Raw genomic sequence first — 16,721 nt, 5'->3', positions numbered from 1 at the left:
GCAGGCGATCCTCAGGGAGTCAAAGAGTAACTTCTCTATGCAGTGGCCCAGAGCTCTGGCCTGGATTGAGGTCCCCCTGCCATGTGGGTGAATGGGAAGTGGTGAAAAGCACGGGGCAGATGCCGTGAGAAGGCGCTCCTTTAAGTACCGAGACTTTAAAAAGAACCGACAAGGCAGGCTCCCCTTTACTGCAGGCCTTGTCACCACGGATTCAGAGAATTACCAGTCCGCCGATGCCGGCCCTCTTCACACTAGCCCGAGCATAGGCCAAGGTCACACAGCGGCAGGTGAAAGGGGCACTCTCGAACCTGGACTGGGCAAAAGTCGGCCACCGGTTACGAACAGGGAGAGAACCTGACTCTGAGGCAGGAGGCCTTAGCAAAGGAGCCAGGAGACCGCCAGAGCCGGAACTGCGCGACCCCCTTAGACCCCGCCCGCCTCCAGCTCCGCCCGCCCGCCCGCCGACTACAGAGTCCACAGGGCCGTGCGGCGCCTGACGTCACCCTTGGCCCCGCCCCCGCTCTCCTAGCTGCGCGCGGCCCTACGGGAGTCGTGGTTCCGCCCCGCACGGCCGGGCGGAGACGCGGGCGGCTGGAACTACAGCTCCCGGCGTGCCCCGCGCCGGGCGTCGGGGGCGGGGTCCCAGGCCAGGGGCGCGCCGCCCGGGAGGGCGGAGTGCGGGGGGCGGCCGCCCGCGCCCCTCCCCCTGCCGCTGCTTCCCCCTCCCCCGACGTAAACTGGGATCCCTTTCCCCTTGTGTCCGCCATATTGGACTCTAACTCTGGTCAGCGGCGGCACCGGGCCCGGTAGACTCGCGTCGCTCCCGCCAGCAGCCGCCCCTCAGCTCCCGTCCGCCCCGCCCTCCCCGCCCGGGAGGAGACCCCGCGCCGCGCCCCCCGCCCGGCCGGCCGCAGCGCCCGCCGCCGCCTCCGCCCGCCCGCCGCCGCCGCCGCCGCCGCCGCCGCCCGCGGCCCGGCGCCCGCCCGCGCCCCGTCCCCGCCCGCCGTCCTCCGTCCCTCCCTCCCGCCATGAGCCCGGCCGACGCCAAGCGCGGGGCCAAGCGCCGGAAGAATAAGCGCGGCGGCGGCGGCGGCTCGGGCGGCGGCGGCTCGGGCGGCAAGGCCGGCTCGGCGGCGGCGCTGCGCGGCCCCCAGGCCCCGGGCCCCGGCGCGGCGGGCCTGCTGGGCAGCGCGGCGGCCCACGGGCCCCTGGGCACGGGCGCGGGCGGCGCCGCCGGAGGCTACTTCGAGGTAAGCAGCGGGGGGTCCGCGGGCGGGAGCGGCCGCCGCCCCCTCACGAGCGGCTGGGCGGGCGGGCGGGCGGGCGCGGCCGGCGGATAACGGGCCGGCGGCTGCCTAGCTGACAGCTCCTCCCGGGCGCGAGCGGCGCAGAGGGCGGTGCCGGAGAGACCCCCGGGGCATGCCGCCCGCGGCCTTGGTGCTGACTGAAAAGTGCCCCCTAGAAGTTTCTGTGTGCCGCCTGATGCTCTGCGGGCGGGCGCGTCCGCCTTGCCCTCTCCGCCCGCTCCTGTCGACTCTCGGGAGTCGCCGGGGGTCTCGTTCCTCAGGAGTGTGTAGTCGCGAGGGTTGGGGTAACTATTTTCAGTTTTACTTACGCTGGCATGCGGTCGATGGACTGCTGCCGCTTTTATTCTGCTTCAGAAGATAGTGCTTGTACGTGGGATGCAGTTGGCATGGTCGTTTCCACTGATTGGATTGGTCACTGAATTTGGTTTTCTCTCAAGTTGAGTTCTTGTATGGGTGTTAAAACAAGTTACCTTATTTTAAAGACATTCACAATGAAGACACCAACAGCTTTAGGAGTAGTTGGGTGTCAAATCATAAGACAGATTTTTTTTTTTTTTTTTTTTTTTGCCAGAGATTCGGAATATTGTGTTTTCGCAGTGTGTATTGAGAGCAGATAAGTCATTGCATATAGCATTATTTTTGATGCTCATGTTGTAGGAAAGTGCAGTAATGCATGAATACTTAAATTTTCCTTTGGTGCAACTGTTGGAGCTTTCTTCCCATTGTATTGTTACATTTGTTTTAGCATCTGGGATTCATTGGCCTTGGGCTTGAATTTCCAGTTTGTCCTTTTCCACGACTCTGGACAGTAAAGTGAGCTCTAGTTTTAGATGAGGTTTTGCATTTTCGTTTTGGGATGTTGAGGGCCGGCTGCTTTTGCTTCTTCTGGGAGGTGAAGAGTGTGAGGTTGGCCTATACAAACCTTTAATAGAGATGCTATTAGTGATCACTGGAGCTGAAGTGAAGTACATCCATTTCAGTGAAGACCAGTAGAAGATCAGAAGAACAAAGTAGAAGCCTTACTTCTTACACCTCATTCTAGGACTTAATAAAATGACAACTTATATTGGAAATGAATGCTCTTTGTAGCTCTTCAAGTTCAGATAATCTTATGCGTGCTATTAGTATTGTCAGGATTATTCTGTGTTGAATTATTATGCTTCAAGAGTTTTGTCCATAACCCACCATTAAAAAAAAAAAAAAAAAAAAAAAAAGTCATACAGGGGCTCCAGAGAGATGGCTCAGTGATTGCTCTTCCAGAGGACCTGGATTAAATTTCCAGCACCCACATGACAGTTAACAACTCTCTGTAACTCCAAGTCTGACACCGTCATACAGACATACATACCTGGAAAAACACCACTGCAAATAAAATAATAATTTTTAAAAATCATACACAAAAAGTTTCATAGAAGAATATTCCAATTTCTTCTGTTCTACTCTATTAGGTTATTAAAATACTTGTCCACAGATTTCTCTGTGCGCTATTGAATTTTCATCTACATCATGAAAAACACTGGCTTTTGCTGTGTTTTAAATGTAAAATATCATTAGTTTAAACATTTTTTGAAGGTGTTTTAATCATATGCAAGACTACTCGTCTTCATGGCAGTAGGGCTAAAAATGTCTTTGCAACCCTAGAGACCTGTTTTGAGACTGGGTCTCTAGCTCTTGCTGACTTGGGAACTCACTATGTAGAGCAGGTTGACCTCGAACTTAGCAGAGTTCCCCCTGCTTCTGCCTCCTGAGTGCTTCGATTAAAGGCATCACCCCCACACTCAGTTCCATTGAGGTCTTAATGCTACTACAAAAATGCAGTTTCCCTACAGGTGATGGTAAGCTCTTCTGGTGCCTTATATGACACAGCACAGGTAAGCACAACAATGTCTTGGTCCTGTGTTTCTCAGAAGTCCTGAGGAGCATCCTCTATTTTCCATAGGTCACCAAACCAAAAGGTGACTAAGAGAGAAGACAGTGGAAGGACTTTCTTTATCCTTAGGGAATCCTAACCACATTGCTGTATGTTCTGGGCATAGAACTTTAGGCTATACCACTTTCATTGAGCCTATTATGGGATTTGTGGGTGTGGATAACTTCTATAAAGAAGAAAGGACAATGGGAGATGGAAACCAGCATGTAGAATCATTGGTTCAGAAGTAAACTCTGGTTGGTATTCAGGGATGGGTGTGTGTGTGTGTGTGTGTGTGTGTGTGTACAGATTTAAGTTTCTATTCTCTTGGGCATGATGTCAGACCTGTGCTCCTTTTTAGGGCACCCAGATCCCTAGAGTTAAGAATTAAACAAGTCTGGGCGGTGGTGGTGCACACAGGGGACACAGGCAGGTGGATCTCTGAGAGTTTAAGGCCAGCCTGGTCTACAGAGCAGAGTTTCAGGATAGGCTCCAAAGTTACACAGAGAAATCCTGTCTTGAAAAAAACCAACTAAACAAAAAGAATTAAACAAGTAAAGGCAGGGAAGTATGTAAGCAGTGTGTAAGTGAGGTATGATTGTGGCTGTTGTTAGATTCAGGATACTATTGATGTTTTTTTTCCTAATTGTGAAATGGAGACATTGTCATGTAAAATGTTGGACTCAGGTCTTAGACTCTAATGAGTTTGTGCAGTGGTTAAACTGCTCAGTCATTGAACAGTAAGTGAAGCATATCAAGAATAAATATAATTATTTTGCATTTCTATTTTGAGATGTGATTTTCATAATGTTCATGATATAGTAAATAAAAAGTATTACAGGTTTATAGCATAGAGTTGTTTTTGTAAAATATTGCATGCATATGACTTTACATAGGAAAGTCTTATAGAGTGTCCATAAAGACTTTGTGGTGGGCATTCTGATGCATATTTTTCCCCTTACTTCAAGCTTTCAAACTTTTCTGTAGTGAGCCTTATTTATGGACCATTTTACCTAATGAGAATTGTATTTTCAAAATTAGTAACATTAAGTCATGTATACTTACAAAACTCAGAATTCTACTATGGAAATCAACCTGTGTTATTAGCTGTTGGAATATCAGATTACATGCGACTTATACTCACACAGGGCTGGAATGGGGATTTAAGGCTATTTTTGTAATGCTGTGTGAGATTTATAAAAGGATGCCACTAAGGGTTTTCAAAATTACATTTTTCTTTTTTCAAGACAGGGTTTCTCTGTAACTTTAGAGGCTGTCCTGGAACTCTTTCTGTAGACCAGGCCTCAAACTCAGAGATCTGTCTGCCTCTGCCTCCTGATTGCTAGGACTAAATGTGTGCACCACTGCCTGGCCATGAATTTAAAATTTTAAAGTCAGAGAAATCTGTCATTGAATTAATAATGTGAGTTCCTTTCATTCTGATGCTAGGAGTCTAGCTAGCAATGGGTTAAGTGCATCCTGAGCTTAGAGGGTGTGCAAGGCCTGGTATGTATTAGGATCTTTGAAGTGGGTGAAGGTACACTTGTTACAGTTCACATTGCTTTAGTGGTCTGAAGAAATAGGTTGAATACAAATCTAGAACTTGCCGGGTTATGGTGGCATATGCCTTTGATCCCAGGGCTTGGGAGGCAGAGGCAAGTGGATCTCTCTGAATTCAAGACCAGCCTACTCTACAAGACCTAGTTCCAGACAGGCTCCAAAGCTATACAGGGAATAGCTTGAATCTACAACTTGAGGTGCTTTAGGATTACTGGTCTAACTTAAAACAGCGTATATTACAACCATCCAGATTTTAGAAAAGGTGCCACCACAGTGAGCCCTGTAGTGGCAGGTTCTTAGAGTGCTTTATGACATTGTGGATCTTCCTAGTGCCCTATGTATGCTCTTCATTGTTTGCTCCAAGGTGTGCTACCTTACCTGTCTTTGCCTTGCCTTCCACTTAATTATGAGTTTTATACAAAAGGGTTAAAATTGCTTCAGAGTGCTTTGGCTCAGCATTGCATTCGTTAACTCCAGGGTAATACACATTTTGGCTGTTGTTTTATATGTCATGTGCACTATGCACTGTGAAGGTTCCTCAGTCTGTCAGATCTAATGTGGATAGACATTGAGATTGTGTTTTAAGGCTGATGTAAATGAGCTCACATTTTTATGTGAATATTTGCTGTACGTGGGTACTGTTTGAATTAGATATGTTCCTGGGAGAATCGGATTGCTATGTATGTAGAGGTGTGACTTGAGAGCCAACTGGTCAATTTTGCTAATTGATACTGAGGTAGGCTAATTTTTAGAAGTTAATATATAGCAAAATTATTTTTATAGGCTAATTTTTAGAAGTTAATATATAGCAAAAAAAAAATTTTTTTATCTTGGGATACAGATCTTGTATTGTTGCCCAGATTGGTCTCAAACTCCTGAACTCTTTCTTGTATTTATTTCAGCCTCCCTGAAAAGTTAGGACTGTAGGAATGTACCACTGTGGATCAGCTTTGTGGTCCTAAGGATTGAACTTAGGGCTTTGTATATGCTTAGTGCTTTAACACTCAGTTATGCCTCCAACGTTGTTTGTATTTTAGCACATATGGAGTCTCCTGAGGTCACTGTGTCAGTCAAGGTTCAGGACAGTTTCATTAATCAGAAAAATACTAATGTTATCCTTGTATGTTTGTTTTTATTGTTCTGTTTGTTTTGTTGGTGTTTTTCAAAACAGGGTTTCTCAGTGTAACAGTCCTGTCTGTCTTGGAACTCACTTTGTACACTGAGATCTGCCTGCCTCTCTGCCTTCCAAGTGCTGGGATTAAAGGCATGCACCACCACTACTGGCTTATCCCTGTATATTTGTATTCTTACCCTGCCCTATTCTTTTTTAAAAATAATTCATTTTTATCTTAAGTTAATTGGTGTGTTGCCTGCATGTTTGTGTGAGGGTGTCAGATGTTGGAATTACAGACAGGTGTAAGCTGCCATGTGGGTGCTTGAAATTGAACTCAGGTCCTCTGGATGAGCAGCCAGTGCTGTTAGTTGCTGAGCGATCTTTCCAGCTCTCACTCTATTCTTGATAATCACTGTTACTTAAGAAAGACAAAGTCTCATTATGTAGTCTGGCTGTCATGAACTCACTGGGTAGGTAGAACAGTTGGAATGAACTTGTGACAATTCTCCTGTCTTTGTTTCCCAAATACCGAGATTACAGGTATACTCCAATAATTTCATGTCTTGAGGAAGTTGTGTAAATGCCATCTTACAATATGGAACCTTTTCAGGTGGCTTATTTTCCTAAGCATAGTCACCAAGGCTCATCTAAATCACACGTGTCTGTAGTTTGTTTCTTTTCACTGCTGAATTCTTTTCATTGTGTGTGTTTTCAGTGTGTGTGTGTGTGTGTGTGTTTATGTATGTACTGCAATTGACTCATTCTTTCATTGGTGCACATTGGGATTTTTTTCTAAGGTTTATCGATTATAGAACTGCTATCAACCTTTGTGTGCAGGTTTTGGGTGAAGATAAAATTTCATTTCTCTAGGGCTCCATAGAGTGGGAACTGGGTGGAATGGTGACCTACCAACCTTTTCTAGTAGTGCATGAAAGTTCCAGTTGCTCTGCTTCCTTTCTAGCATTTGCTATTTTCAGTAGTTTTTCTTTTAATCACTTTACTCTATTTTTTTAAAGTATTATTTATTTTATGTGTGTATAGGTGTTTTGCTTTCATGTATGATTGTGTACCACACATGCACTGAGTACCCACAGTAGCCAGAAAGGGGTGTTGGAGCTCCTGGAAATGGAGTTACCAGCTGTTGTGAGCTGCCATGTCTCCAGTCCTATCTTTAATCATTTTGTAAATAGCATATAGAAGTATCATGGGTTTTAGCCTGCATTTCTCTATTAACCAGTATTCACAATTTTTATGTGCTATTTCCATCTAATTCCTGTATGTTCTTTGAAAAAGTGTTATTTAAAACTGCTGGTTTCTTTTCTAGACAAGATTTCTCTGTGTAGCTTTGTAGATCACCAGGCTGGCCTCGAACTCAACACTGCCTGGCTTTGTTTGTTTGTTTGTTTGTTTTTCAAGACAGGTTTCTTTTTTTAGACCTGGCTGTCCTGGAACTTGCTCTTTAGTCCAGACTGGCCTTGAACTCAGAGATGTACTGGCCTCTGCCTCCTGAGTGCTGGCATAAAAGGCACTTACTACCAACACCTGGCTCAGAACTGCCAATTTCTGGTTGGATTGTTATCTTTTGAGTTTAGAAAGTTCTTTATAATTCTGGATGCAAGTCTTTTAGTATATGTGACTTGTGAACATTTTCTTCCAATCTACATGTCTCTTATTTTCTTCACAGTTTTATTGATACTTTTTAGATTTTTTTTTTTTCAAGACAGATTTTCTTTGTGTGTAGCCCTAGCTGTCCTAGAACTCACTCTGTAGACCAGGCTGGCCTCTAACTCAGAGATTTACCTGCCTCTGCCTCCTGAGTGCTGGGATTAAAGGTGTGCGCCACCACAGCCCAGCTGTTATTTTATGTGTGTGTGTTTTGCTTAAATGTAGTATGTGCCCCTTCTGTGTGTCTGGTGCTTGCAGAGGTTAGAAGAGAATCCTGGATTCCTTGGAACTAGAGTTAAGGACAGTTGTGAACTGCCAGGTGGGTGCTAGGAATCAAACTTGGGTCCAGTTAACAGCAAATGCTTTTAACCACGGAACCATGTTTGCAGTCCCAATGGTTATTAACTCTTTCAGAGAAGAAAAAAATTAATTTGACTAAAATTTACCCTATTTTTTTTTTTTTTTTTTTTTTTTTTTTTTGGTCTGTAGATAGTTTTGTTTTATTTTGTTTTTTGAGATAGGGTCTTGTTGACCCCACTGGCCTTGAATGGCCTTGAACTCAAAGAAATCTGTGTGCCTCAGCCTCTTGAGTGCTTGCATTAAAGATGTGCTCCATCGTGCCCAGTTTGGATCATGGTTTTTGTGTCCCAGCTAAAAACTGTTTTATCTTCAAGTTTTGAAGACCCTCTCCCCCAAGCTTTCATTTTCAGAAATTTCATATAAATTATGAGATATTGAGAGCAGTGTTTTTTGTTTGTTGTTTTTGTTTGTTTTGAGACTAGGTCTCATTATGCAATCCATGCTGGTCTCCTGTTGGAGGCTAGCTAGCTTGGGCTACATAGGAAGTATTATCTAAAACACCCAAGAACTCAATTGGTCCCTTTTTGGTTTTTTTTTTTTTTTTTTTTTTTTTTTAGGGGGGGGGCATGTTTTCTATGAATAGTCCTGGCTGTTCTAGAACTTACTTTGTAGACAAGGTTGGCCTTGAACTCAGAGATCCACCTGCCTTTGTCTCCCACGTGCAGGGACTAAAGGTGTGGGCTACCACTGCCTGGTAGTTGGTCCCATTTTTGTTGGTTATTCTGTACTCTATTCTGTGCTGTGCTGTACCTGCCTCATAGCCAGTGTCTTGAGTGATTCCTCCAACTCTGAAACAAAATTAAAAAACAGTTAGTTACATTTCAGAATCAACAATGTAGTTTTTATGAGGTTCTAATATAAAATCTTAAATCTGAACATAGATCATAGAAAATTGAGTTATTATTTTGAATCTTCTAAAAGGTTTTTTTGGGCTTTTTTGCTTATTTGGCTGTCTTTGTTTCCTTTCATTAACATTTTCTGCCTGCAACCTAGAGACCATACAGCTTATATTGTCCTAGATGTGTGTATATTTCATTATTTCAAATCGACTTTTCTCAACTGTTTCAAGTAACTCTTATTTTTAAGTCCAGAGATAGAGCCCAGGGCCTCTGCTGCATGACACGAACTCTGACACACTTGCCATCCCCTAACCTACACTCCTTCCACCTCTTGGTGCCCTCTCCCCCACACCTTCTGAGTATTTTAAATGTTTTTCAATTTTTTTTAAAAATTTCTAAAAGATTTATTTATTTTATGTATATGATGCTCTGTCAGCATGTATGACTTTATGTCAGAAGAGGGCAGATCCCTCTTTAGATGGTTGCATACCATCATGTATTGCTGGGAATTGAACTCAGGTTCTCTGGAAGGACAGCCAATGTTCTTAATCTCTGAGCCATCTCTGCAGTCCAATGTTTTTCAAATTTTTAATTTTTAGTTACTCATTACTAGCATATGGAGCTATGATTAGAACCTAGTACATGATGTGCTGGAACTAAAGGCTTGCACTCCTACTCCAAGCAGACTTACTTATTTTTTTATTGGGTTTTTCTAGACAGGGTTTCTTCCCTGGCTGTCCTGGAACTTATTCTGTATCCCAGGCTATCCTTGAACTCAAAGGCATGTTCTGCCACTGCCCAGCTGATTGATTTATTCTTATTGTACTGGCTAGGATTTGTAGTACAGCATCATCTAGGAATGGTGAGAGTGGATATCTGCTTTTTCCTGAACTTAGGGAAAGGCTTATGGCTTTTCACCATATTGTGTATTTGTTGTAGGTTGGTATTTTGTAGATGCCTCTTATATTCAAGAAGATCCCCTTTCTGACTTGTTGCGTGTTTATTGAATTTTCAGAAAAGAGGTTTTTTTTTTGTTTTGTTTTGTTTTATCTTTGTTTTCTTTTTGTTTTTTTGAGACAGTTTTTCTGTGAAACATTCTTGGCACTCACAGAGATCTGCCTGCCTCTGCTTCCTTGTGCTGGGATTAAAGGCATGGGCCACCATTGCTAGCCAGAAATTAAATTTTTACTAATTAAATATTATATTTTTCTTTATGCTATCAATGTTTTAATAGCATTACTGACTTTGGATATTGAACCAGCTTTGGATATTGAACTAGCTTTGTATTAATGATTTAAATCCCTTTGTGGTCGTGGTATGGTATTCATTTTAAATTGCCAGCTCTGTCTGTCTGTCTGTCTGTCTATCTTATCTATGGTTTTTTTGAGACAGGGTTTCTCTGTGTAGCTTTGGAGTCTGTCTTGGTACTCTCTGTAAACCAGGCTGGCCTCAAACTCTCAGAGATCTGCCTGCCTCTGCCTCCCAAGTCCAGGGATTAAAGGTGTGCACCACTACTACCTGGCAATTTTTATTTTTGATGGGGAGAAAGACCTGGCTAGCTAATACTGATATTGCTTCTTTCTTTTCCTTTCCTTTCTTTCATTACCCCCCCTCCCGTGTGAGAGAGAGTGTGTGTGTGTGTGTGTGTGTGTGTGTGTGTGTGTGTGTGTTTCAAGACAGGGTTTCTCTGTGTAACAGTCCTGGCTGACCTGGAACTCACTCTGTAGACCAGGCTGACCTAGAACTCAGAGATCTACCTGCTTCTGCCTTCCAAGTGCTGGGATTAAAGGCATGCATCACCACACTTGGCTAGTACTGACATTTCAGTGAGTGCTGCTGCATCATGAAGTATGTTATTAATTTTCTAAACATTTATATTGTTTCTGCCTGACTTGGTATTAGTATAATACTGGTTTCATAAATAAGGAAGGTTAGAGTTTGTTTTTTCTTTTTCCTTTCCTCCCTTTCCCCTTGTCTCTCTCTCCTCTCTCTCCCCCCTCCCTTTTCTCTCTCTCCCTCTCTTTCCTCCCCTCCCCCCATTCTACCTCACCCAGGGTGTATCTGCAACAGCCCTGGCTTTTCTGGAACTCTCTTTGTAGACCATGCTGGCCTCCAACTCACAGAGATCCACCTATCTCTGTCTCCACCCCTGGAGTGCTGGGATTAAAGGTGTATGCTGCCATGCCTAGCTTTTGGAGTTACTTCTTTCTTGTCTGTTTTAGTAGTTTAGTGGCATGATGGCTAATTTTAGTTGTCAACTTGATATGCTTGGGAAGACTGAACCTCAGTTGAAGAATTTTCTCCTTCAGATTGGCCTGTGGGGATTTCTCTTGATTGATGGAGGAGGGCTGAGCCCACTATGTGTGGTACCATCCCTAAGCAGTTGCATACCGAGTTTTTCTGTCCTGACCACCTACTCCCAAATAACCAACCTGGAGACTTTAAGATTAGTTATAAATGCTCAATCAGTGGCTCAGGCTTTTACAACTTAACTCATACATTTAAATTAACCCATATTTCTTATCTGTGCTTTGCCACGTGGCTCATGGCTTGTTACCTCATTTTCTACAGGTCCTGCTTCCTCAGCGACTGGCTGGTGTCTCTTCTGACTCTGTTCTTCTTCCCATCATTCTCCTAGTTTGGTTATCTCATCTATAGTTCCTGTCTGGCAACTGGCCATTTTTTTTTTTTTTTAAATCTTAAAAACAAAAACAATGTGAGTGATAAAAAAGGGTTATTCCACAGCATTTCTCCCCTTTTGTCTAATTAAAAGGGAAGGTTTTAACTTTAACATAGTAAGATTATATACAGCAAAAAGTTAATCAAGTAAGAATTACAGTTACAAAATAAATTAAAAAAAAGAATTACAGTTTACAATATCCAGTCTATTTGAATATGTCAAAAATAGAGAAAATATCTTTGTGTGTCTAAAGTTTTATACCTAATTTGCTTTTTATGATAACTAAGGAAAACTATAAGCTTAACTATTTAGTTTCTAACTTCATCAAAGTCACCAGAAGGATGAAATGTTACCTAATGACGGGGCTGCCTGGACAGTCATCCTGGGTTCCTCTGCAACATTGGGGCATCTGACTCTAGCCTAGAGTATTTGACAGACTTTTTTTTCAGAAGCAAGACATTTTGAAGGACTGTCTTACCCTGTTTTGGCAAAGTTCAGTCGACTTTTTTTGGTTCCTGCTTGTCTAGTTTGAACAACGTACTGTCAGCAATTGAGGCAAGGGCAAGTTTTTTTTTATTGGGGGGGGGGAGGTTGTTGTTGTTTTGTTTTTTTCTCAGATGGGTAGCCTTTGCCATAAAGAAAACAAATTCTATATGGAGTTTCTTTGATGCCCATTATTCTCCGAAGTAAATTAGTGCTGCCGGGAGCAGAAGTGTCTCATTGTCATCAAAAGCCTTAGGTTATTAAAGATATTAAATGCCATATTTGGTAGGTCTTTGAAGTGTTTAAAGACCATCTATCTAAATATATCCATCTATGATCTTGAAAACATAATCTGACTATAAGTTTGACTATTATAGATGACTACTAATTTGCATTTTTAAATTTTACATTACATTTTAAATTGAGTTGCATAAGCATAATAACCCAAACAAGAGTAGAAACATACATGCAATATAACAAAATTAACTTTAAATTTGTATCAGTATACAAAAATCCATACCAATGTAAAATACTTCTACTTGTTTGTTATTTGATTTTTGGAGACAGAATTTCTCAGTAACTTTGGACCCTGTCTTGGAACTCACAAAGTAGACCAGGCTGTGTTCAAATTCACAGGGATCCACCTGCCTCTGCCTTCCATTAAAGGTGTGTGCCACCACTACCCAGCCCCAATGTAAAATATTTACGGCTAGTAATTGCTCTTTTGGTTTAAAAGTAGATTCAATCTACCCCTTTTTTCTCTATTGTTTCTATATCCTATCCTCTTTTTTCCTTTAGAAAGAGATCTTTGACTTTAACTCCTTTGTTTAGATTTTTTTTTACTGACAATGACCAATAACAAATCTTCACAGTGTACAAAAGGATTATTCCACAGTACTGTTGGGTCTGGGCTGTAAGAGAAAGGTAGCTGACTGAGAACTAGGGAGCAAGCCAATAAGTATAGTTTGTCCGTGTTCTCATTTTCAGTACCTCTCTCCAGGTTCCTGCTTTGGGCTCCTAGTTGGCTTCCCTTGATCATGGATTGTAACATGGAAGCTCTTTCCTCTCCTAAATTGTGTTTGGTTCATGGTGTTATTACAGCAACAACCTACTAGTATAAATGGTCTTCAAGGAATTGGTCTATGTCATCTAAATGTTTGAGTTTGTGTGTAACATTTTTTTTTTTTATTATCCTTTGTGTATCATTTATTGGCATCAGTACTGTTTGACATTTGGGCTTCTAGTAAAAATGCTGAGTTGTTGGACGTCAGCTGCTTCAGAAGTGGCTCTTTTTCCTTTCATTCTTCTTGTGGTCCAGTTTGATAGAGAAACCCTGAATGGGCAGCTTTTCTTTATGTTGAGCTTTGTTTTAGTCTGTATGGCCACCCACAGTTCATCAGAGATGTATGCTTCTCTCAGATCAGAAGAACAAGGGCAGAGATGCCAATATGGCCATGCCCACCATCATTTTCTAATCACTGTTGCCCCATTGTTTGAGTAAAGCTCTTATTAAACTGGGTGCTTTATAGCTATTTGTTATCCCTGGTCAGGTGGCTTCAAACAGACCATCTCCTTTAGTGCCTTCTAGTTTGAGATACAGACCATCTCCTTTAGTGCCTTCTAGTTTGACATGGGCATCTCAGGAAGGGATAGTCACATTATATAACTGGGGACAGCATAAATTCACTCTTAACAATTCTATATGCTGAAAAGTGAGGTGGAAATATCTCTTGTATTAAAAGGCAAATTGCCTTGGTAGCCAACTTTGTGTTTTAGTTGCCTGTCATGGCTGCTGTTTGTGTCCTGGCTTCCCAAGACTGCCCTTTAATCAATGTCACTCTCTCTAATCCTTGATGCCTCTATTATTCCTTAATATAGGTACAGATGCTTCTTATAAAATGAGAACATTCTATACCAAATGCACTTAATATACTTAAGGTTTTGAGCATTATAGTAGCATCACAGATCACTGTTAGAGTGCCAGTTGTTTACATTGGATCTTGCAGTCAGTGCATCTTACAACCAACTGCCAGCATTGAAGAGTCAGACCAAATATCACTAATGTAGGAAAAGATGGGGTTTTCAAGTTCAAAGTAGTACTGAGTACATTATCACTTTGACACCATCATGAGGTTGTTGAAAAGGAAGATCATAAGTCAAACCATCATAAGTTAGAGATCATCTGTAATTTTCTTTTGTTCTTTTTCAGTGCTGGGATTGAATCTAGGGTCTTGTACATGATAAGCAAGCACTTTATCAGTAGGCTGTATTATTAACTCTTTGTAACTTGTTTGCAGTGTGTCTGTGTGATAGAAGCTTTTCTAATGTAATTTTTTTTTTTTCCTGTTTTAGGTTCATTGACTCTCTCCCTCTTTCTCCCTCTCTCCCTCTTCTCTTTCTCCCTCTCTCTTCTCTGTTTTGTTTTTATCCCTTTTCTTCCACTCTGGTACTGGGGATTGAACCTAGGGTCTTCTTAGGCAAGTTGTTGGCTTCTGAGATAACTATATCATTAGTGCTCCAGCCCTTTATTTTTACTTACTTACTTTTTAAAAATGTGTTATTTAGCTGGTTGGTGGTGGCTCACACCTTTAATCCCAGCACTTAGGAGCCAGAGCCAGGTGGATCTCTATGAATTCAAAGCCAGCCTGCTCTACAGAGTTAGTGCTAGGACAGGTTTCAAAGCTACACAGAGAAATCCTGCCTTGAAACAACCCCCCATTGCGATTTTTTTTAAATCCTTTTTTTTTTTTTCCTTCAAAGTTCTTTTGGATCTATCTTTGTGAATGTTAATATGTGCACTAAAAATTATTTTCTAATATTGGGTGGGGTGTACCTAGCAAGATTCAGTTGGTTTAGGTTTTGCTCAGTTTTTTATTCTTGTTGATATTTTAGTGTGCTAGTTCTTTCAACTGTTGAGAGAGAATAGTGATGACACTGACTAGAATGTTACCTTTGGCGATTTTTTTTTGTTTAATTTTTCATGTTCAACAGTGTTGTGAATGTACACATATCTGAAGAATTTTGCATGTGTTTAATTTTGTGGAGGCTCAAGGTTGATGGTAGGAATCATCCTTCTTAGCTTTCCTACCTTATTTATTGAGACTGTCTCCATCAAACACAAAGCGCTGAAGCTCTGTGGTATGGCTAGTCTTGTTAGCTTGCTCTGGGAATCCTGTCTCCACAAAACGATGGCTTTTTACATGGTTTTTCTGGGGATCTAAACTGGGTCATCATGTTTGCACAGCGAACATTTTCACAGAGCCATTTCCTTCAACTTCTGTTGACTTCTTACAGAATGTTTAGTTTGTCTTTAATGTATTTTGACCCTTGCTGTTTGGTTTATACCAACTTAGGATTGTTGATTTATTTATTTGTAAATTGACTTCTTATTTAAGTGATGTACCTTTTTTTTTTTTTTTTTTTTAATTTGAAGACAGGGTTTCTCTGTGGCTGTGGCTTTGGAAGATTTCCTGGGACTAGCTCTTGTAGACCAAGCTGGCCTCCAACAGAGATTCACCTGCCTCTGCCTCCTGTGTGCTGGGACCAAAGGTGTTTGCCACCATAGCCCAGCATTTAAGTGATGTACTTCTAAAAAATTATATTTAATGATTGATGTACTTATTGATTGGTTGGTTGATTGTGTGTGCAAGGATACTTGAACATGTAGAGGCCAGAGAATAATTTGCAAGAATGTTTTCTCCTTCCATTGGATGGGTTCTAGGGATGAGTTCAGATCATTAGACTTGACAGCAAACAACCTTATCATTAAATCATGTGCCCAGATTCTCATTGGATTTTTGGCCCTATAGGCTCACACGAAATACAAAGGCCTCTTTATTTTAGGTTTTAACCAATATGAATTAAAAATTAAGTAACATACTTCATTGGTTTACAAAGCATTTTGTTTTAAGAGTAGAAATCAGGCTTAGTTTTTATTTTTCTTTCTTTTTTTGAGGCAGAGTTGCTCTGTGTAACAGCCTGAACTATCTTGGAATTTGATTTGTAGAGCAGGCTGGCCTGGAACTCACAAGAGATCATCCATCTGGCTCTGCCTCCAAAGTGTTGGTATCCATACCTGGCCCCAGCTTAGTTTTTAAACAAAAATTACTTTTTAAAATTAAAGTTAGTACCTTGGATTAATTTAGTAGTTTGTGGTATTGACTTTTGCTTGTTATGTCAAGTGGAAAAGTTTTTCTTTCACAATTTTAAAAAAATTATTTATTTTGTATTGATGCTTTATCTGTATGTATATCTGTGTGAAGGTGTCAGATCTTGGAGTTAGAGGCAGTTATTAGCTGCCATGTGGGTGCTGGGAATTGAACTTGGATCCTCTGGCAGAGCAGTCAGTGCTCTTAACCATCTCTCCAGCCCCCTCTCTTGAATATTTTAACACAGTATTTACTGTATGATTTGGTTTGCTTTGGCCTTGGGTTTTTGAGACAGGACTTCTCTGTGCAGCCCAGGCTGGCCTTGAACCTCCCATCTTTCTGTCTCCCAAGTACTGGAGTAATGTGTGTGCCACCATACCCAGTTCTTAAGATTTGTGTATATACACATGTATATGTAAACATAAGTGAAAGATGTGGAATGTCCACCTTTTTTCAAGAATTTTGAAACAAATATGTCACAGCATGTGTGGGGTTAGAGAAGACAGCTTTCCTTCTGCTAAGAGATCTGGGACTCATCATCAGGATTGCTCATCAGTCACTATTACCCTCTGAATCATCTTGATGGCTCAGTCCATCTTATTGTTAAGACAGGTATCAATGAATCTGAAATTAGCTAGGATGAGTGACTAGTGAGT

The 16,721-nt window shown here is 41.9% G+C and overlaps 1 protein-coding gene across 4 annotated transcripts in view; it reads left to right on the top strand.

Moving 5' to 3' along the window:
* Window positions 1–994: 994 nt before the first annotated feature.
* Window positions 995–16,721, top strand: part of Fam193a (family with sequence similarity 193 member A) — a 114,987-nt gene continuing 99,260 nt past the window's right edge. For 2 of the 4 annotated variants that reach the window (XM_051200406.1, XM_051200405.1), the window contains exon 1: window positions 995–1,250. In XM_051200406.1, coding sequence (XP_051056363.1) covers window positions 1,029–1,250 — 222 coding nt within the window. In that variant the 5' untranslated portion in view covers window positions 995–1,028. The remainder of the gene's footprint in view (window positions 1,251–16,721) is intronic. The other 2 variants (XM_051200408.1, XM_051200407.1) reach the window with 1 other exon arrangement.

This window comes from Phodopus roborovskii, unplaced genomic scaffold, assembly GCF_943737965.1.
Source record: "Phodopus roborovskii unplaced genomic scaffold, PHOROB, whole genome shotgun sequence".
Classification (NCBI taxonomy): Eukaryota; Metazoa; Chordata; class Mammalia; order Rodentia; family Cricetidae; genus Phodopus; species Phodopus roborovskii.
The sequence above is the reverse complement of the archived record's forward strand: the minus strand, read 5'-3'. Positions and strand labels throughout refer to the sequence as shown.